The 23658-nt window shown below is 37.4% G+C and overlaps 2 protein-coding genes across 2 annotated transcripts in view; both read right to left on the bottom strand.

Annotated features, from left to right (window-relative positions):
• myo3b (myosin IIIB) overlaps positions 1-12503 on the bottom strand; it is a 78284-nt gene extending 65781 nt beyond the window's left edge. The window contains exons 1-6 of the mRNA XM_059342952.1: positions 12430-12503; positions 12238-12344; positions 4570-4753; positions 1616-1750; positions 441-545; positions 67-166 (exon numbers count right to left, since the gene is read on the bottom strand). Of these exons, the coding sequence (XP_059198935.1) occupies positions 67-166; positions 441-545; positions 1616-1750; positions 4570-4753; positions 12238-12344; positions 12430-12444 (646 nt within the window). The 5' untranslated portion in view covers positions 12445-12503. The remainder of the gene's footprint in view (positions 1-66; positions 167-440; positions 546-1615; positions 1751-4569; positions 4754-12237; positions 12345-12429) is intronic.
• A 1893-nt stretch (positions 12504-14396) lies between these two features.
• The window catches only part of ubr3 (ubiquitin protein ligase E3 component n-recognin 3), a 44005-nt gene continuing 34743 nt past the window's right edge, over positions 14397-23658 (bottom strand). Inside the window, exons 33-39 of the mRNA XM_059342744.1 lie at positions 22846-22970; positions 20740-20847; positions 20381-20506; positions 19050-19229; positions 17787-17996; positions 17200-17339; positions 14397-16397 (exon numbers count right to left, since the gene is read on the bottom strand). Coding sequence (XP_059198727.1) covers positions 16280-16397; positions 17200-17339; positions 17787-17996; positions 19050-19229; positions 20381-20506; positions 20740-20847; positions 22846-22970 — 1007 coding nt within the window. The 3' untranslated portion in view covers positions 14397-16279. The remainder of the gene's footprint in view (positions 16398-17199; positions 17340-17786; positions 17997-19049; positions 19230-20380; positions 20507-20739; positions 20848-22845; positions 22971-23658) is intronic.

Raw genomic sequence — 23658 nt, 5'->3', positions numbered from 1 at the left:
TTGATGCATTTGTCTTTTTCCAGCAGTCCCTGAATTGGCTAAATTGCCTCTTTCAAAGACCATTACCAAAGTCAACCAGTTTGACTCCTCCTTCAGTTGTCAGGAGGATGTTGTTGCCTTTGACGTCACGATGGATAATCCGGTTGTTGTGCAAATGCTGAAGGCCCTTTAAAGTTAGAGGACAGAAAACACAAGGTGCTGGGCATGAATCACCATCATGGTATAAGCCATTTGTCATTAGTATAAATTAAAATATGATGCATCAAAAGGTTATGCAGTACAAACTATATACAAGAACTCCCACAGCTGTTCAGAAATAGGGACATTCATTAGCGGCTGCCACACTTGCCCTGTAGAAAATAAATCCCCCAGCACGCTCTCTGCATGTTTGCATCCCACCTCCTCCCTGACATTAGCAGCTTTGCAGCGGGCCATCTTACCAAGAGGGCACTGTATAAGATGTATGAGATAACGGGCTCCTGCAGACGCTGGCCTCGCATGAGCAGGCCTTTGATGAGTTCTGTGACAGAGCCACCGTTGCACAGCTGGGAGGGAGACAGAGAAACTCCAGTGACTCGTCCATCACTCAACACTCTAGATTATGATTCATGGGGAGAGCTAGCCCACACACACAAGTCAGAGGAAGCAATGCAGCATCACATGGCAGCATGATAGCATCAACACTCATGTAGGTGGGCTGTTATGACAAACTGAGACCCTTTTAATTCTACCTAAGTATAAGAGGGTCAGTTAAGCAATGAGTTTTACATATTGTTGGGCTCACAGACACAAAATGCAGTACAAGCAAGCAAGTTTTAAAAGTACCCTGTGGAGTTATGTTTATAGTTTTATGGATGTTTCTTTCCTCATTGAGACAATGTTGATTTCTAAAAATTACTTTAATAATTTCCATTCACAAACAACAATCAACTAGCTAAACCTCTTTAGCGATGGCCAGGTGCATCTCAATAAATTAGAATATCACGGAAAAGTCCATTTTTACAGTAGTTCAAGTCAAATAGCCTCAACCAACCAATACTTTTTAAAACTGGTCTTTTTTAATATTAAATTATTTTGTTACTGTTGTTGTATACAGTTTTTAGGTCTTCATTAAATGTAAGCCATAATCATTATAATTTGAAGAAATTAAATACATTAAGACATGAAATGCTTCATTCTGTGTGTAATGGATCTAATTAATGTGTTATTTCCACTTTTTGAATTGAATTACTGACATAAATCACTTTTCTATGATATTCCAATTTATTGAGATGTACCTGCAAAAATTAAAATGCCGGTCAAGTGAGCAAGATATAGTGTTTATTAGTGAGCTTTAGAGGTAAACAGAACCCAGGTTGCTGTTATATCCCTATTTTTAGTCTTTACACTAAGCCAAGCTAACCTAGCCTTGGCTTCATAGAGAGTGGTAACAATCTTCTCATCTAACTCTCAGCAAGAAACCAAAGATTTTCAAAATTCAAAACATTTCCTTTAAGTGAAATACAAAACTATTATCTGTCAACACGTTAGACTGTTGTGTGTTGCAAAGCAAAATGGATCAGGCGAAACAGCCAACTGTGATCTAGGGCCTGTACTGATACTCTGTATGACTCACCTCAAGCACCAGCCATAGTTGTCCAGCTGATAAGTTGTCTGACTTGTAGAACATGCCGAAAAACTTCACCACATTCGGGTGGTTGGACAGAGACCTCAAGATGTTGTATTCTGCCTCAATTTCCTCGTCCACATCCTTTAAACAGCAACAACAGAACAGGCAATGTTGGAAGAACGTTTTTTCAGGGGTACAGCTATAAAAATGAGAAACAATAACATGGAGAAATGCAATAAAAACAATAGTTACGTCTAAATATTTCAGGTTGGGTTTCATTTTGAAATACAGCGGAAAACCGAGTAATAGGTTGACTATAATTAGACTCCTACAGAGAGGGTTATAAAGTCAGTAACAAAGGGACGGACGGGCCGGGTGCTAAACTATTTCTAGAAGTGCTTTTCTATCAAAGTAAATCTCAGAGGAAGAGAAGAACACCAGTCAGTGAGGCAGAATTTCTCTTCCTGGATGTCTGAGTGATAGTGTCAGCAGTCTAATCAGGGAGAGGGATGAGAGAGGAGGCAGCTTCATCTTCATGGCCATCAGGGGAGCATCATGGTGGATAGCACTGCCAGGATGAGGATTGTTCCATTGACACAATCACAGGCAAGCCTCAGACCAAGTATCACTAGCACAATACGGTGCCAATGCAGCGGCTACGGCGTCCTTATCACACAGACAAATGAATGGATATATACAGAGAGGATACAGCCAATGCAGCAGCTACACTTTCTGGTGAGAGTGTGTTAGACTTAACATGACAGGAAATAAATGAAAAGGGGAGACATTGAAATATATCACTGGAGCAAGTACAAGTACAACTGCATCAAGATGGAGAGGAGGAAAAGTACTGGCAACTTACTCTGTTTGAATGGCTTGCATGCTGAGACAATTCACATAGTTATAAAGAAAAACACAATGGTTTTAGTCTTTGCTTTTTCTTTCTTCTGTCACAATATTATGAGCTTTTGCAGTCATGAAAAAACTGTCAAAATGAATGAATGGTTGTGAGGTACAAGAACCAACAGTTACGGTGGGGAGGCATACAGAGAGATGTCAGATTAGTGTTTGATTTATCTAATGTAGCCACTAACAGCACACACACACACTCACACAACTGTCCATCGAGTTTTCATCTAAATGAACTACAACGTATTGAAGCAGTTTTGTTATTTTATTTTATTTTTACACAACAGAAATGTATATAGGGGAGATTGGCTTGTCATTAAGGCAATATATAGAATACAGTCATGGAAAAAATATTAAACCATTGTTTTCTTCAATTTCTTGTTCATTTTAATTCCTGGCACGATTAAATGTGCATTTGTTTGGACAATTAATTTGGTTTAATTTGAGAGCTGATATCTAGACATTTTCCATGTTTTTTCTTGATAATAACCAAAGTCTTTATCAAGAAAACCATGGAAAATGGCTGGATATCAGCTCCTAAATTAAATTCTTATGAGCCATTTTTGTTGTTAACATTATATTTGTCCAAACAAATGTACCTTTAGTTGTACCCGGCATTAAAATGAAGAAAACAATGATCTTGTATTTTTTTCCATGACTGTATTATTTAATTGCAATAAATGAGGTTACGGCTCAATTAAAGCAGTTACAGGTAAGTAAATGAAAACAGTCACAGAAGTTAGAGAGAATAAGTGTTAAATGCCTTAAAACTGTGTGGCAGATGTAGTTCATTTTCTACGTGCTAACATGCCGTATGCAGCAAGAAACTAGTTATGCAGCTAAATCAGAAGACGGAGACGGAACATAAAAGGCTCAAGTACAACAATAATGCACCTTAATTTAAATCAGGGTTTTCCAACCCGAGGGACAGGAACCTTGAAAGGTTCACATGATAAATCTATTTGTTCAAGGGACACTAGACTAAGACTAAGTAGACTAAGAGTCAACTGACATGCAAGGGACTCTATAAAGCTGTACTTATGCAAACGTCAGGATGCTACATGTGCTTACATCACAACACTGACACGCTCTAGTTAAGCAGGTATTTCCATGTTTTATAATGTTTTCATGTTAACATTTACTGACTAGCAATAAACACAAAGCAGAACTGAGTCTGCTGGTTGTTAAATGGAAATCAGGGAAATTGTTTAGGATTCATCCTCCTAGCACCATGAATATCTGTACCAAATTCCGTGGCAAATAAAAAATCTAATTTGTTTATATATCTTGACCATAACCAAAGTGATGGACTGTGAAACTCCAGTGGCTTACCACTGAAGGAGAAGATGAATAAGAAGTAAATTTTTCAGTCAATACTTAATGCGATCTTTTATTGAAAAGTGTCATATAATTAATTTCAGTTAGTCTGTCCACCTTGTACTTTCTTTATTCCCAACATTATCAGTAAATGCATGGGAAAATTAATGTTTTGCAAGGTCATAAACCCGTAGCAATAATAACTGACGGTCAATCCATGATAGTTTAGGATGAAAGTGTACAAGAGCACGTGTGTTCCATTTATATCCCCCACTCCTCCCCCGCCCACTTTCCCTCTGCTCTCCAAGTGTCCTCAGTACAACGTATGCTGTTAGGTAATACCAGCGCTGAGGGTAAGTGAATGTGAGGAAGTGGAACTACTCACAAAACTCAGCAACACTTTCAATTTAAGAGGCTACAAGCCAAAAAGGTTGGAAACCACTGCATTAAATGACTGAATGAGTTTGTGGATAGGCTAGTGGATTACACAAGTGCTACTTTAGACTAAAACACCATACTATAAAGCGCTCGTTGGTTCTGCATCATCCACAGAGTCAGCTCTTCTAATACAGTTAGGGTTAATTCAATAGCTTGTGAGGTGTGCAGGGTGATGGTTATTAGCTTGATGCAGTTTATCGAAATCAACTTTTTTGCAGGTAAGTGAAAGCAAACGACACGCAGTAAGCACAGAGGCTCTGTATTCTGCTGAAGGATCCACAGTAAACATGACTTACATTGATCGGGTCCAGCACTTTCACTGCTGCCTGACTCCCATCCTTCTTGTTGGTTACTCTGTAGACTTTCCCATACGTTCCTTTGCCAATGGTCTCCACTATATCCCAGTTAGCTGAGGGATCCCCCAGGTTCTCCATGCCAATCATGCTGGATTTATAAGGATACAATCCATACAGTGACCTCCTAAAGGATAAATAAAAGCCCAAGTGAAAAAACAAAGTATAGAATATTTTCACACTGGTGAGGCAGGGCAATGTGGAACAAATCTCATATCCCAATATATTTAGGCTGAATATCGATATACGATATATATCCCAATATGCTTATCGCAAAGTGAGAGCAAATGTTCAGTCAAAGCCATATACGACATGTCACAAGTCATTTTATTTAAACCGTTTATTTAAGAGAACATAAATACTGTATAACATCAGGAGTACCTTTTTAAAAAAATCAAAGCTCCATAAAGTGCACATTTAAATAGATCTTTTTCTGAAATAAATATATTTATATGAGAAAAGAATAACGAACATTACAAAAGAACTAAATAACACAAACCCTAGTAAGGGCAGCATTTATATATATAAAAAAGAAAAGAAATTTGAATTACGTCGATATATGCCCTAGGAGAACATAAAACAAAATGTTAATTCCTTTCACTTTTTCCTACAAAATAAAAGCTTCTAACTTCCCAGGTGAGCTTGAACAGAGCAGACAGACTTTTACACTGTAAAATCAAAACAGGAAAACACTTTGTCTCCCAGTTGCATCACAGAAAAGCAGGTCATTAAAATAAGAAAGGTATGAACCGTCTAGCGCTGTGTATGTATAGCACAGAGCAGTACATTTATTCCCAAGGGCCTTCTCATTCACAGTGAAACAAATATATCCGCCAGGGGAGCCACTTAACAGGTTTAAAGCAGGAGAAATCAAAGCAGACAGCTGTAGCTGGAGATGACAGTAGAATACTTACATGGCAAGTGTTATTTTCCTCTGACTCATCAGGGCTGAGAAAAAATACAACTAAAGAGTCTCTTGTGATCATAATCTAAAAGCACCAATAGCAACAGAAATTTTCTTCAAGAGGACAGGCAACAAGTGGCATTTCACGGAGAACACTGAATTAGCTCTCCACCTCTCCAAAGGGACCTCGTCACTGCACACTAAGAAGTGCAATCTCTTCACCATCAATTGGATTGGACAGAGATTAACTTGACAACTGGCGTCCTGAATGAGCGGTGAACCAGCACCACGCCATTTAGTGAAAAAAATCATTATGCAAAGTGTTTTATAAAGTGATTTACATTATATATTACAAGGTTATAAGGAATAATGATGAACAGCGATGCAAAAACGTGATATAAATCACCCTTTAAGTTTACAAGTGATGTTTCTGTGACCAAATACAAAACACGTAAAGAGCAGCGATGCAAAGCATTAAGTGTCAAAACAGCTGAGACAGAACAACATGATGGATTAGGAAGTGATATTGCCATGTTGGGATACATGCATCCCATTTTTGCAAAATGACAGACATTCAAGATAAGCTTGATGGAGAGGAATGTTTGTGTACGATCTCACGACTGCTCCACTTGTCATAAACGTGTTATGCATCTCAGCGACTGTGTGACCCTGAGGGAGGGAAGTGGAGATCAGCAGATTGATGTGAAAAACACATGAATGATGTTTAACCCTCGGGAGCTTTGGCAACTCACACGTGAGGACAAATTTATGAATTGTTGTGCATGCAGGTTGAGCAATAGCATCCGGGTAGATGGATACGCTGCTGCTCTGTTCAAATATGCAACACTGATATCCTTCACTGTGTCCTTCAGGAAGACACATGTGACATAAGCCAAATGTACCTTTTGTAATTGTGTGTTTTTATGACAAAAATTTAAATGCAAAGCATGCAAGTGTACACTTTAAAAAGCTACTCAATAAAATTGAGGCAAAAGATTGCACGCAATATTATTTATTAAATCTAACTACGTTACAAGTTGAGTTAATAACAACTTAACAGGAAGTGCCTGTCAATTAAAAACGGACTAATTCTATTGTGTTGGATTCATTCAAAACTTTCTTGATTAAGAATTACATACACATAAAGATTATATTTAATGTGGTCAAAATAAGAAGATTCTATCTCAAACATTTTTATATTAAAGTTACTTAAACAACTGCCTCAAAATCAAGGATGCATTTATATTTAATACATGTTATCAAATATATTAAGTAAAATGAAATTATGCTGCTAGGAGTCTCTCAACCAAAACAATAACAAAAGACTTGTGATGTTCTAGCATGGAATCGTGGGAGTTGTTGTCTTCAATCAGCACTATTGGTATCAATACAATCAATTTCTCCCGGATAGGATTCTTCACTGTTATCGTTCAGGAGGTTTTTACTGGAGCTAAATTATTCGCAGTGGTCTCTCCTCCCCAAAACAAACAGACCGGGTGATTAAATCCAGTAAAAAAACTGAATAAAGCAGCTTATAAATAATGAGATGCTATTCGGTCTTCCTAGAGGGGCTGCAAGACAAGCTGCATCTCACATCAGTTTAATTCTCTAATAACTTAAGATCCAGATATCCAATGATTAAAATCCTTTGCCTGGTTAACATATATAATCAACAACAATCCAACATCTCGAAATTGGGTTGTAAAAATGTGGCTAAAAACTGGATAAAAAGTCAATTTTAATTCTGGAAGACAGCCACAATGCTGATAAATAGACAAAGAAGATCTTACTCCATTGACAGATGACCAAACTAAACCAATGCACTGATTAAAATTACAGATTTCTCTGCTGTGAAAATTGTGGGTAATGCAAGTACAAAACTCAACAAGCTATATGACAAGGTATAGTCTTTTAGTTTAGTCATTTTTAGACATTTTAACACAGAAAAGTTACATATCTTACCTGTAAATAACTACACAAAGCAACCACTAAATCACTTTGCAACTAGTAAGTTTTCAACTTCAGTCTAATAATCCATCATGATTGTTTTGAAGTTAATCGTCCATCCTAAACTACCTGTGAATAATTCATCACACCTGCCTTATTAATCAAAGAGATCCAAACCTGTTTACTTGACATTTATAACTGTTGTTGTGTTATGCAACATGTGTCTCGATCTACACCGTGCTCCAAACACATCACCATTCACCTGTTACTAAGAGACTTACACCAACTGTTACTGGCTGCAACAGATGCCTGCCTCTAAAATATCAACCTTTTCTGCAGCTTTTAAAAGCAACGTTTAAGCCTCAGATGTGCAGCTGGTCATAAGAGACTGATAATTGATTTCAGTAAATTAGTGGCTACAGTAATGACCAATACTGTTAGCTTCTTTTTCTGCAAGAGCTGTCAAAAAAGTCAAACGTACAAGCTGTTAAAGCAAAACACATCAACAACTAGACTTCAGACTCTATCAAGTCAAGTATACCTTTAGGTTATGCAACACAAATAATCTCACTTACAGTTTAAACATTAGTCATAAAAGTATTTACTGTATAGGAGATGCAACCATCACACAAAGAACCACTCTACTCTTCTGCATCTATCTAATATTCAAAACAGTTCAAAGATCATAAAGCTAAGAGTCACACATACCTGTTTCTGTGAAAGTGTTTGTCGCTCCCTCCCAACAAAACGCTCCAGTCTAATTCATGCTCATCTAAAGGGATTAATAATTCACCAGTAATGTGCAACCTTATCTGCAACACTGTTAAATATTCAGGTGGCAGATGTATCCACTCATAATGGTGGCTGATATGAAGCATCTCAAGTTGCACACAGGTAACCAGGAAGTCCGTGATAGTTGCTATGTCACATGCCTGCTGTTTCTCTCGCCCTCTGCACACAATGTTCTTTACACATCCAGCTGTTTCTACTTCATCTGACAGTTTCATCTTAATGTCTTGTCATCTTGTGGGGACAATGTAATAAGCATCTCTGCAGATCAACATCCAGTACAAGCTAAGCTCTGTTGTGTTGTGGCAAAAAGATTCAACTCAGCTAAGGACAGTCTTTTTTATAAAGTCAAATATAAATCCATAACTGCAATGTTTACACTCATTGTGGGAGTTTTATGATATCTGGAATTCTTTCATGTTTATATCTACAAAACAGGGCCTCCATGCTGAGTGACAGTAACTAAAAACAAGACATTATCTCACCTGAAAAGCCACAACACCGGATGTTGCCAGGAGTTTAAAGCTCTAGGGATCTAATCAAGTGGATGATAGTCAAACCAGCTGGAAAGAGTTTTAAGCTGGTGGCTTGTTATCGTACCTAACAAACTAAAACTAACAAAATCTAAAGGAGTCACGTTGACTTTTATTAAAATAGTATAATCAACAACATGGGCGGCGAGTTTCTTTTTATGCATTAGTGTCTGTTGTGAGAAAAAAAACATTCTTGTGTTTTTATGCACAAAACTCTCCTGTTCTATATTAACACAGCAGTGGTGCCAAACGTGTGGGTCAGGACGCCCCTTAGGGGTTCACAACATAAAACATAACAGGTCATAAGAGTTTTAGATGGGATTAGAAGAAATGTTTTGTTTATTATAGTAATTTTTTCCTCTAGACCTTTAAAAAAAAAAAGCAGAATTAACTATTAATCTTTGGTGGACCTGGTTGTAATCTGTAAAATGCTTAATTATGGGTTTATCGTTGTATTTTGGGTTTCTATTAGAACATGTTTACATGTGCTTATGTTAAAAAAACACATTTTTGTTCGGTGTAGCAGCACTTTCCATCTATATATAGTACAGTTATGACATCACAACATTATGGGAGTCTTAACGGCTCGTTAAGAGGCACAGTTTCTACATATAAACTGTGTGCATTTCACCGTAGATTGAGCCTTTTTTCCAACATCCACAGTATTTATTTAGCGCATAGGCCTGCTTTGTAATAAAGAAGACATGGAAATCTCAGTTTTTACAATATATGGTACCTTTATAGGGTCACAAACATAAATGTTTGGGAGCTACCAAACTAGAAAGCAGGATAGGCTTCTTAATATTATTCTTGACTTTTGTTTGACTGACCTGTTTGCTAACATGAAACTTGACAGCCTTGCTAGCATCAGAGCACTCTTATCTATTTAATGTTTCCAAATTAATCAGATCCACTCAACTTAAGTTCCCTTACCAAAGTTTTTTTGTGTCTTAATGTGACCAAGCATAGAGAAAACGCAGGATTCACATCATTGCTGCTTTAGAACAGGACACCACAGGTCCTAGATGGCAGCGCTCAGGTTACCCTTTGTTTACCATAGCGTGTCAGCATACATGAAAAAGGGACCTCGTATCTGGTGTTCAAGAGCTTCTCTGTGACACACTGAAACACTTTTTGAACTATCCAACATCATCAAACCACACTTCAAAATCACTGGAATTTGTGTAAAAAATGTGTGGTTACTTGTTTCTTTGTGATAATAGTAGTTGCAGATGCTTTTATCGTAATAATATCCCTCCCCCAACATTTGTATTTATGGTGCATCTGCATAATTCAAAGTTTCAGTGATGGTTGGAGGTGGTACCAGCTTTAGATGCTGTGAACAGCTGCAGCACAGGGACCATCTTTGTCACCAGAAACAGTGCAAAGTAAAAGTGAGTAATCTAATTTTCTGCTTCCATCAAACTCGCACAATCCCACCCTCTCTGGTAAAGCCTTGCGGGAACTCCACTTGGTAAACCCTTTGGTAAGTCTGTGGAGAGAGAAAAAAAACTCGGGACTATAATCCCTTTTAAGGGGATATGAAGAGGCTTTGCAGTAAACCTCCACTAGCCACGAGCCAGACCAAAAGCACTGTGCCCTTGTTCTCACCCTGGACGTCCAAAGCCTCACAGGACCAGAAACACATACTTTGTTGTTGTTTTTTTATTTTAAGCCCATTAAGCACACCAGTCCACCTGCATGATTAGTAATCTCCAAGTGACAACGTTGGATATACAAACATCAACCTAATTAACAAAAAGCCAACAACATCATTAAAATAATCAATCTAAAAACCTGAACCCCTGTCAGAAATTAATCTCTGTAATCTAAACATCACAGCTGTTCCAGCAGCCACTGTGATGTGGCTCAGTGCAACACTGTACAGTGCAAAGCTGTATGTGTAAATATAGCACACCTACTGAGTGTTATACACTGACATATCAGTCAATTAAGGTTGGGCAATCTGAATAATATATTCCTAAAATCATGTGGGTTTTTTTCACCAAACTGCTGCAACATTCCAACAAAATTGAGAATTATTATTATTTGTCAATATGTTGCGACTGCTCTGGCTCGGATTGAAAGATCCTTTTGATTTCTTTCAAAATTTTGCACTGTATTGAGTGTCAGCATCACACAGTCACTGTGACTTTATATGTTTCAAACCTACAAGTGATTGAAATATTTGGTGTTTAATGTCTTGAAAAAGAACTAACTCTGTGGTTGATATCAAACGGAAAAACTAAGCTTGTACAGTGAACCACAATAACAACCATCATTTTGCCTTTCTAGAGTAGGACTGGTTGATTGATGCAATCATACAATTAAACTATGATTTTTAAAGTTGGCTTGACCAGTTTCCCTAATACTATACTACTCTGATTAAAGCAGAATGATTAAACTGTTACTTTTGGTTAACCACTTCAACTGATTATCCATTACTTTTCTTAAGTATTTCAACTGCTAAATTAGTACTCATGTATATTTCAACTGTCTATTACTTTTAATTAACTATTTCAACTATTCGTTACTTTTAGCTAATTTTTTTCGACTGTTTAGCTCGTCAGTAATGGTTATTACTTTTAACATTTTTAACCATTGTATTTATCAATTTTGACTAGTGTGAACAATTTCAACCTTTTATCCATTACTTTTGGCTAATTCTTTAAACTGTTTAGCTAGTCGGTAGTTTTTGCTCTTTTACTGATACCTATCATACAGTCTATGCTATTTATTAGTTATTTATCCATAACTTTTATCTAATTATTATTTATACAGCACCTTTAAAAACAGTGTTAACAAAGTGCTTTGACAGAAGAAGTATGGATAAAACTCCTGTAAAAATAAGAAACCAATAATGAAGAATAAATAAATAAAAAAATTAAAAAATATATATACACATAATATATATACATACATACATATATATACATACATATGTGTGTGTGTGTGTATATATACACACACATATATACATATATGTGTATATATACACACATATATATACATATGTGATTACACACACATATATATATACACATACATATCACATACATACATACATGCATATGTATACATATACATATATTTATAAATATGTACATATATAATGGTTTATATCTTATCAAATCATAATTTCTTTTTCTGTCAAATCAGCTGAACTGCTCCAGTATTCCCGCTCACAACAGCACCAGCACCCCTGGTTATACCACTACTTAACTATACTTTATTACCCCTCTTTTCAATTAACGTTATGGGATGTTTTTAAAAGTTAGACTTGCTGAATAAAGAAGTTTATAGTGTCAATGAACATAACTTATGTAACTCATAATGTACAACCTATATGTTAAGTAGCACCAGAGTTAAAGTAATCCAGACCAGCTGACAGCCTGAGCTGTTTCTGCAGGCCCAGTGATGAGGAAACATGAGTCCTACCTTGTGTTTGCAGACTCCGTATTTCCATCTCTAAAATCTGAAAAAAAGAGGGAAAGTATCTCAGACATCAGCTGATCACTGCTCAGTCTGTCTCCACCTCTGTGCATCTGGGTCAACAAAGCCAACACTGTAGACACTTTTACACAAACCTTACTGTTACTGGAGGCTTTAAAATTAAATTCTTTAGCTTACCGTCCATGGCAACATATCCAAACTGATTTCACTGTTTACTCAGTGAAGGGTTTTAATTATTAACAGTACAGACATCTGAGCACGTTTGTCCTGCAGACCGGAAGCTCCTAGCTGACCAATCTCACCTTCAGTGGTGTATTCATGCTCCGGGTGGACCTACCTGCACAGGGAGGAAACGAGGAAATGTCCAGTGATGCTCTCCGCAGCACCGCCTCCAACACCAGCATCTCAAAATTGTCGCACGGTCTCGGTGCTTTTTACCCGGATGAAATCCCTCCGCTGGGCCATACCAGATTTTCTTCTTTTGGCCTAATTGGCAGGAAAAAGGAGGCTTTGTGCGGCCATTGCAGTCATTAACCAGAGGGCCTCCCTTGTTTATGAAACATCAACCCAATTATCCTCAAAACGCTCAGCCACATGCCATTGAAAATTTCTTTCTGGTGCTCTGAAAAGGGCAGTGAACTGGTTGCATAAACAGCATGCCTATATACAGAAATCACCAATAAAGCATACTTGTGTGAAATTTTATGATAACTTTCCTCCAGTTTTATTGACATAGTTCGGTTTAATACAGTTTTATTTTAATAAATACGATTAAAGAAAACACAGACACTTATACTGCAAGAGGGTCGTTTCATTTTGGCATAAGTTTTAAAAAATAATTTAAAAATTGAGATATGAAAGTTATTTTTTTAGGTGTACAGGAGCTTTATTGTGCAGTCTAAAGTTAAGATGACTGAATGTAATCCTTCATCAAATTGATCTTGAGGTTACTGGTTAAAAATTAAAAGTAAAAAAATAGCTGGCATACCAGATTTTATCATGGCTGCAATTGTAACATATACACTTCTTGCATTAAATGTAATATTATAGTCTTGTCCTTTTTTGTGAAAATGTATCAGTTGCATTATTATCAAGTGCACATGTATAGATTTCTTATAGTAAAAAATAACTAGTGTTTTCTAAGTAGTCTGAGTTATGAAGAAAAATGTACAAAATGTTATAATTGCAATTTTCCTGCAGAAGCATCTGCTCTGCTGCCTTTTGAAAATATTCATCAGCTTTGCACGTACAGTGTATTCTTCTTGTATTAAGTCACATTATTCATCCAAAAAGGTCACAGCATTTGTCTGTGGAGGTTATGATCTGATGAGCTCCAGTGAACTGAGACCCCTGGTGGACACAGTTTGGAGGTGGAGGTCTGTATCCCATCAGCCACATTCCCTCACTACAGCTCACATCAGTGGATTGAAACCAAAGAAAGGTCATTACAGAAAGTAATGTTTAAGCTTTATGGAGCCGAGACAATAGCAGTGGCATGATATCCTCTTTTCCCTCTTGTCTGTCTAGCAGTCATGTTGGTTAGGTTTCTTGCAAATGACCTCAATTATGCCTGCTAGAAATAATGTTCATGTGTAGATACAAAATGATTATATTTTTTGTATCTGACAAAAGCACCTGTGACATTGAGAATGCTTTGACAACCTATTTTATACAGTCTGTGTTTGACAAGCATATAGTTGGATTCCAACCGATGTAGGCCAATCACATACATCTCGATATCCATCGGTATTGGCGTACATGTCTTCATATACAATATACATACACATAAGCGCACACACAGCATATAAAAGAGCATACATATAGATTTTTTTTTTTTTTTAAATGGTCAGCACTTGACTGATACTGAACACACCGTTGTGATGTATATTGTGCCTTTTATTAATTCTTTGTTTTCTGTGTTAATTTCTAGAATTAGTTGAAAATCTAATATGTTGTATGTTAAATATTATTTAATACTTTGTTTTGTTTAAGAAAGACTTCTGAGTACCTTTGCATAGTAATATCTGTGCAAAAATCACATAAAAAAGGTATTTTTTCATTCCAGTTCCTCTACATACAGGAGTAGAGAAGGTCGTTTATTGTAATAGTCAAAAACCTACAATAGAAAACACAAAAGACACAAATCAGTGTGTTTATATTTTATTCACATATGTTACATTTTGCATTAAATGTCCAAGTCATACTTTCTGGTTAAACTCAGAAAGTTTGAGTCAGCACCTACAGTAATGTACTGTATTCTCTCTTCATTCATACAGGAGAACACACAAGAGCTTTCAGTTACAATTTACACCCATTACTCATTGGCTATTTGGTTGCGGTCATTTACAAAGTGGGTACTGCAAAAAAAAAAAATAAGAAGAGAGGAGAAACTCAGTAAACAGAAAAGCAGCATGCATGAATTCAAGAGGGAGGTGTTTCAAGTGTTAACTTGCTCCTTTAAAGATTCCTCGATGCAGCACGATGCGGCCCAGCATTTCAAACCAGATGTCAGGGATAATCAGCAGTGTGCTGTTTATCTCTCGAAAAAAATTATCTTGCAGGCACGACTGGATAAATTTCCTCTCTTCCAGAAAAAAAAAGATGATAATCAGAAAATTAAGTAGCTAAGACACTTAAATAATGGTGGCTTAAAGGATGACATGCACAGTGTATAACGGATACTCAAGTCTGATAATGCTGTTAATGTTGGAATGCAACTATAAATCACACCTAGATGATGCATGAGTAAGGGATAGTCATCACAATAAATGCTCTGTACTGCAGTTAGGACTCGACAATCAAAAGCATAAAAAGGGAAAAACTTTTTCTCGACAGCACAGACGGATGAAGAGTATTGACGTTTCTTCTTAAGTGCAACTTGCATTTCACTGAATTTCATATCTCAAGAGAAAACTTTGACAGAACCAATATATTTCTGCTCTCATATGGTGTTCAGTTTTGCTGTTGCAGCAGGACACCATATCTGTGAAATAGGGATTTCCTTAAAAATGTATCCTACTTAAATTCTGTATGTTTGACTTCAGAATTTGACAACCGATGACAATACATTTTAGATCATTTATTGACCAGTTGTAGCTTTAGCTGTGTTAAGTGTTGGCATTTGAGTTTCTTCTTCAGAACCAAGCAGAAACAAAAAAGCGCTATGCGATAGGGCAGGACTACAGGATCTGTAGTGAGCGTGATGAGGTGACCGCATACCTCCTTTAACTTTAAAGTGAGTGAGTTTGAGTCAACATTCCCAGCCATCATAAACTCAAAGCACAACCTTAGAAAAAAAAAATTCACAAAAGTTAAAATTACTTACTTGAACAATGAGCAGCAGCATTCATTTAAATATCTAGAACGTATTTTTAAACAGCAAAAAAACAAAAACAAATTCCTGAGGATGGATTGCAACTAGACCCATAAAAAGAGCCTCTGCTTTGTTTGCAAAAAAACTCTCGTGTGTTGATGGGTGGACTTGTCCTGCCTACCCTCTCATGTCAGCAGACAGCGAGTGCACATTGCAGTAACGTCGCTTCACTCATCAGGAGCTTGAAACTCATGCCAGCACAGCAGAGCACATTTCGATAAATAAAAGGGATATGCATTAACATCATCATAAATGGTGCAAAAAGTAATCAAACTCTGCAGGGACATTCAGCACTTGATATATATATATATATGTTTTTGACCCAAATAAAAACAACAGGCTTCAAAAGCCTGTTCCACACCAATTGAATTTCTGGGCAAAGTTGTGCTTTTTACTTTGATCTGACCGAATTCTGTTTTTCCCTGTTGAAAATCACACAATAAATCACTTAAACACACACACGTGTTAATCTTTAGGCATGATTGTACACCAAACTTCACATAAACCAAGGCTGTGGCAGCAAAACCCTCACTGGGATGTTTGTGTCTATCACGTTAAGAGTTCCCAAATATTTTGATCGAGGCAGACACATAAGCCAGGAAAAAAAAATCTCCTCCGTCACGGGTTGCTGTTTTCTGTGGACTTTGGAAGATCTTAGAGTCCATTATAGTGAGGCCCCCAACGCTTATTGATGTGATCAAAGGTGTGTGAAACCCACTGTTGCTCCAACACTCGATACCTCTCCTCACATAAGAAGAGAGGCTTGCCACGGCTGGAGAAAGGCCAGAGGGGAAAACAAGTGTGAGAGCTGTGTTTGTTTTCTCTGCAGCAAAAAGGATTTTTAAAAAAGAACCGTGTCCCAATTTCATACGAGATCCTAATTTTAAGAAGGCTTTGAGTTTGTTGTGAGATTGTACTTGAAAACTTAAAAGCAGAATGAGTACGTTTGTCTGTTTGTAGACATTTAAAGTTGACCCTCCTCCCTCGCTCAACGACATCTGATTAGCCAGCGGGTTTAGCCATTTTCATTCTGGCTTACTAATAACCTAATATAATAATATTTGTGTCCAAACAGGAGAATTAAATTGTGAGCCAAGCCTCAAAATGAAAAGAAAAGAGAAAATACAGCGAGAGAAGAGGGTCTCTGCAGACCCAATCATACAAATACTTCTATAAACGATGATTGAAAGAGATTCTTTTTCAACTATCCTATACACTGTTATTTTTGGAAAGTCCTCCTCATTCTACCTTTAAATTTGCTCTAAAAGTTTGGATGCAAACACCCAAAGAATTGTAATAATGTTATGTTAACCTATGTTATGGGTTGCAGTTGATGTACGTGATTGTCCAACAATGCAATAAACAAAAAAATACGAAAAATAAATGATAGCAGGTTTTGTAATTTAGCTTTTTTGAAATATCCCTCTATGTAGATAATGTATATAATAAGTATGAATAATGGAATTGGGACACGGTACAGGAGTATTTAAATGTTTCAAATGAATATAAAGTTAACTGCATAACACTGTGATATTTGTGACTGTGTGTGTGTGTGTGTGCGTGATGAGCAGTACCGTAAATCGCGGTCCTCCTCTCCGTGGGCATCGAGGTAAACAGAACCCCACAGGCAGAAACGATATCCTCGGATGATGATGATGACTGAGGCATTTATCAGTAGAAAAATGCCTGTAGCTGCGCCACAATGTTGGGAGTGCTGTCAAAAAAAAAAAAATTTTTTTTAAATGATTATGACAATGTCAAACAGCTGTGTGACTACAGCTTGTAATCCATCATAAAGTATTAATTGTAATGCAAAGTAGGTTGCAGGGTTTGTAAAGTGTTTCAAGAGTAAAAGTCAAGCCCTTTTTAGGTATTGAAACTGAAACTTTATTATCATATCTAAATTGCTATGCAATATGTCATGCTTGCTAGTAAGGAATTGACAGAGGACTTATCTAGCTATAAACTATTTTTGTTTTATGTGAGTAATTGTGTAGAGGACACATTATCATCACATAATGATGAAAGACAAGCATGTTTTTCCTAGGTAGTACAAATTCAAACACAAAACATAACTGCTAAAAAAACTTTCATTTTGTATGAACCCTGAGGTTGGGTTCTCATGGAATAAAACAAACCAAAGATAATAAGCCTTACTTACCAAAACACATTCACAGATACCCTGCTGCTTGCAGCAGACGCCTTTGAGACAGACGAAGGCGCCACAGACAAGGCAGAGTGCGGGGTCTTTTGGCACCTTTTTGCAGGCAGTGCAGGCCTTCCTGTGATAGTACTGGAAGATGATATTGTAGTTGTCGGGTAGCTGGAGAAGGCGGGGGGCTGCCCACTGAGGTTCCTGGACAAGCAAGGTCTTCAGGAAGAAGACAGACAGACGTACGTGAAATATACTGAAATCAGGCCATAAATTTATTGTGCACTACTTTCTTTATCACATTGGTATTCAAACCCTTCCTGGAACTGTCAGTAAAAAACACTGACTGCTCACAAAAGATTAAAAAACTTGCTGTCAGCCTGCACAGAATAAAATTGATTCACCAGGTCTCCAACTTTTCTAGTTTTTAAGACGTCCTTCGACTGCAAGATGTAATAATAAATATCATCCTATATAAAGTATTAGCAACTTAAATTGACATGCAAGACACTCTAGGTTTTCCCCAAATGATGTAAAACATCCAAGGTTACTGCAACACTGACTGACGAGGGCATCGACACATGGCTAGTTATGCAGTCACTCTCCTCAGAGGCTCTCGCAGCTACAGGCCTTGTCAACCAAGGTTGAAACTAATTTCTAAATGTCAATAGCACTTGAGCTACATGAATCTTTTTCAGGACATCAAGTTCAAAATGCATGGTTTGAATATTTAATTGCAGCGAGAGTATTCAAACTATTTCTTTGAAACTTCAAAGGCAATTAAAGCTCAACTTCACTTTCGACAATATGCTGATACTTTCTGAATTCAAACCCATGATGCACAATGAATCCACTGGGAAATTGCTTTAGTTTGTTAAAGAAGCATAACTACTATTGTGATACTTGAGAGTAATTTATGTTCACAGACAGCTGCGAGTCCTGACTGATGTTCAATTTAAGAAAAAAGAAAACTAAGAGACAGTTTTACTGCTAAATAAGACTCATCACAATTTCTTTGATGCCTCGTCCACATGTGATGTGCTTTTAAGGGTATATACTTCCTGTCTTCCAGTCATAAGTAATAGGGCTGCTATACTGATACTGATACTTATCAAGAATTATAAATGAGTTGCAGCAATATAACCAGCAGGGTTATTAAAGAACACAATCTAGTGTGCTCTCTGTGAAATTCAAAAGATTGTGCACATGTACATTAGGTACAGCACTTTCACAATATACATGTACCCTTTAGTCTTTAATTTAAAAACATACCAGTGATTGCTCAGCTTGCATCTGAGAGAGCCCTGTGACCTCAGCGCACCACTGTGTCACCAAGTCAAAGGCGCCGACCGCCCACTTCAGACACGAGGCACTGTGCACGATGTTGGCAGGCTGAGGGGCCGCGGGTAGCAGCCCCAAACACACAGCCAAGGACGAGAACTCATCCTCCTCCTGAGAACACACAAACAAAAAAGAAAACAGCCGGGGGGGTCAATCACTTTGCTTTCAGCAACACCTGTGACTTAAGGGAAGTAAAAGGATCCAAACTTATGTGTCAATGGGCTGAATTGTTGTGTGTTTTTTGTACTGAGACATCAATCACGTTGCAAAAATCATGTTGAAGTTTACTTTTGGTCAATGTTAAAATCCTAATATAATATGATTACTAATTGACTTTATTTTTACCGGTGGATTTTCTTGAACTATAAATATGATTATACTGAAAATCGGAAGTAAAACAAATAAGACAAATAAATAAGTAATGCAGAATGCAATAATTGTTGGAAGCCCATAAGCCATAATACAGGGTTCGTACACTTTTTCAGTGGTCAAATTCAAGCACTTTTCAAGGACTTTCAAGGTCCATTTTCAAGCTTTTCCAGTACCTTTCAACAGTTGTAAATGGCATGTTTTAGATGAGTACTTCCATACTAAAAGGGGTCATTTCACTTAACCATACCACCAGCAATGGTATTACACTTTTAACAACTAAAAGTAGTTTGCCAATCTCATAAAACATACTGGTATGGGAATCTAGGCGCTAGGAGCAAAAGTAAGCTCACAAAAATAATCAACCGGCAGCTGGTGAAACTAAACACGACCCAAACTAGGAGGAAAGCCCCACAAATAGGCCTCAATCAGGAGCCCTCACATCTACTATGAATTTGAAAAACTCCCCTCAGTAAAAAGATACAGGGTAGAGCAACAAGAAACATCTTAGAAACAAGAAGACCCAGGCGAGACGCAGGTGATCTTCATTTCAGATATGCTGTAGGCTATTCACTTTATATATCTTTTTCCATTGAAAATGCTAATCTAAAGTCAGAGTGCAAGAGAAATGCAGTAAGACTTTCAAGCATTTACAAGCACTTAATCCAAAATCAAAGCACTTTTTAAACCTTGAAATTCAATATAATAAAATTCAAGCATTTTCAAGGATTTCAAGCACCCATACGAACCCTGATAATAATTGAAGATACAATTTAATTAATTTCCCAGTCCTGCAACACTGTTGATAAGTAGAAATATTGACCATTCTTGCTGCATGAATACAAGAGCGAGACAGCTTCAGCAGGTAAGATGACATTTATGATAAAGCATACCAAGCAGCCAGTTAGGTTGTCCCCGTAGAGGTGATGCTGCAGCAGACAGGAGAGACGCAGGAAGGGCAGGCAGAACTGCTGAAGGCTGAACTCGATAGACTGTGGAGACCACACGCTGGAGATCAGCTGGAGAGGGAAACAACAGTAACACTTGATCAATAACCAGCCAACAGCTTGCTGATAACACTGTGATGTATATCTCCCCTGGAGATTAGTGGAGATATTAGACCACTGTCTCTCAGGGTAATGGCCAATTCATTGTTTAAAGGAAAATGAAAAAGAGCGGAGCAAAGACAAGAGAGCACCCTCCTGAAGGCAGATACGTTCTGAAGTGCTAAAGAGTCATTTTAGTGCCTCACCATTGATGTTTCCTCAGCGTTCACCTTGTACACACTCTTGTCCTTAGAGAGCTCGCTGATAACGTGACTGAGCAGCGCTTCAAAACATGTCTCAGCATTTGTAGCATTCTGTGGCAGAAAATCAAAATGTTAACAGTGTGTAATTAAACATTAAAAGGGCAAGATTTACACTTTACTCAAGCCTGTAATCTCCTCTGATGCTGAATCAGCTGCAATCCATTTATTCCCCGTTTGATCTGAACTGAAGGGAGAATATTAAAACCACAGTATTTTGTTTGGCTGGCAATAAAAAACTTTTCGGATTGTTTCAGTCCCTCCCAAGGCTTAACTATGTCTCAAAAAGCCTTTGTCTATTGAAGGAGAATGAGGAGGGAAAAACTCTTGACACAACCTGCAAAATTGGGTATTAATATGAACTCCAACATGACAAATATGGGTCTTTATCCAGGAAGGCATGTGTCACTCATTCATTTAGTTACTCTTTTAAGCAGCTACAAGGAGTTTTTAACTGGTTATGAAACATTCTCATTTTAATACTAATGCCTCTACGGTATACGACCTACATAAGTTTGTACAGAGTGATCCGAGTCAGATTTGAACTTGCTGTGAGGTGACAGTCAAGATAATTAGGTGAGCCTTGACCAGGGACAATAACGCATAAAAAGAAATAAAATGGTCAAAGCATTATCAATCTTTTTAGAGCATACAATGCAGAGCATAATGCTTCACTTGTGCATCTTCCTAGTCTATAAAATGTGTATAAAATGTGCTGCACTGTAAAATATAATGAGTTATGCAGAATAAGCAGAGGACAATAATTCTCTCTTTACAATGTAACATCTGATAAGTGGTAGAGACATTACTGAATGTGTGTTCTGATAAAAATTCAACTGGTCCGGCTAGTATTTTATATAGAGGAAAAGCTGCATGCATTTATCAAGCTGAAGGTGGTAGAATATAAAACAGCAGTCTTATCTCGTCTGCTGTCCTTTGTCATAGATTTATAGGGGAGGAATTTCAACTCCATGGATTTCATTCCTCTAGGCTCTGATCTTTGTTCAGACTGCATCTTTTTTAACAACTTCAGTTTAATTACAGTGGCGTTCTACCAAATATGGATGCCGTGCTCACCGTGGATTTGAAATCCATCTTAATGGCAGCTGGTGAATGCATGCACTACTGTTCATGACAGTGTAGTAGGAAGATACTAATCCAAGCCTCCATTATGGATGGAAACACCCTAAAGGGGAGGGTTTCAGCTATTTGTCTTTTGACTTTCAAACCAGCTAGTCACTAATACAGATTTAATAGACTGAAGATAGATAGCCAATTAATGCAACACTCTCCAGCAATCACACTTTTCCAGATAATGAAGATCGACTGTGGAAATCACGTAAATGAAACTCGAAAGAGGCTCCATTCATCTCAATACTAAGTCATACGCAGTGATTTACTGTTGCTGTTCTAGGGAACAATCACAGGATACAACTGGTTCAACAAGCAGGGGATACAAGTAGACTTTTAGCACTCTTTGAAAATGTGAGCCAGCAGGCTTGGACCTGCAGAGAGCAGAAATACAATGAGGTTCTCCTTATAACTATTTCAGCAGGTTTTATGCTGTTTAAGTGCTGGGCCATTATCTTTACAGCATGACCACCTCTTTTGACCAGTTTTTTTTAATAGTATACAGAGAAGCGAAGGAAAAGCAACAAATCAACACTAAAAAAATAGATTTTAATACAAATGAAAGCAGTAACAAGGAATTTTCACATCTGCTGATTTTGGCTGTGAAATAGCAGAAATGCTGACGGTCTTGTTTGCTTATTGAGCTCATTTTGAGGCATCAGTGTTCAATTGAGACTTTTCCATAACTAGTTAAAAACTTTTTTTCCCCAGCTGCTTCAAGTAATGAGAAAATATTACGTCACTATCAGTGAGGTTCAGTCTATTTCCTCTGTCTACATCTGTAAAGCCTCCGAGCATTGCAATGAAATAAGAAAATGGAAAAAGACCTGCTGTATGCGTGACAATGGAAAATAAGAGAACCAAGTTTGGCACCAGCCTGTCATTATGAATCAGGCTAATTCAGAATGAGCTCACTTGTACCTTCTTTAGTGCTCCAGATGTGCCCCAGGCCTGCCTTTCTTCTGGGCTGAACTTGGTTGAGAGTGCGGCCAGAGCCTGGGTGAACTGCAGGTTGTACAACATCTTCACCACACAGGTAAAGTGCTCTACACAGGGAGAGAAGGGGATGCTGATTATATACACCAAGCCAATTGAAAACAGAAAGAGAAGTGGAGAATTTACAAATAATTCAAGAACAAATTCCTAACATTTATTCAAAAGGTGAATTTAAAGAGATAAAAAGAATTCTAGAATAAAAAAAGACGTCAGAGAGGGTTGGCAGCTATTCACAGGGGCATTGTGTTTGGTTTCTGCATAGAGAGCCTCACTGAACAGTGTGCAGGATAATTAGTGGAGTGTTTCAGGTGGAAAATGTAGCCTAAAGGATATTTAATTTTGGTTCAAAGGGACAACAAAGAGTGCCATTTGTTTTATCCTTCAGCAAAGGGCTGCTGACAGCTCCACTGTCCTGGTCACTGTGACAAGTGTCACTACGCACAATTAAAAGGTAGAACTAAAAAAAGAGGCTGTCCCATTATAGCCATCAAGTGCAAAGGTATCCTCAGGGACAGATCATGCCTTCACTATTTTAATTTCTCTTTTTAAAAAGAAACCCTGTAACAATGTTACGCTACATGCTAGGTAACACCACGACCTTGAGAACAAGCTGACAAACAATCCTTAAATAAATTAACACAGTAACTATATCAACCTATAATTTTAACTGTTCAAAAGCGACACTTTCACTATGTTTAAAAACAATCCTAATTGTAGGGTTTTTACACCTTTTAAGAC

This window comes from Centropristis striata, chromosome 10 (assembly GCF_030273125.1).
Source record: "Centropristis striata isolate RG_2023a ecotype Rhode Island chromosome 10, C.striata_1.0, whole genome shotgun sequence".
NCBI lineage: Eukaryota > Metazoa > Chordata > Actinopteri > Perciformes > Serranidae > Centropristis > Centropristis striata.
Note: the sequence above shows the minus strand (reverse complement) of the source record. Positions and strands in the feature narration are given on the sequence as shown.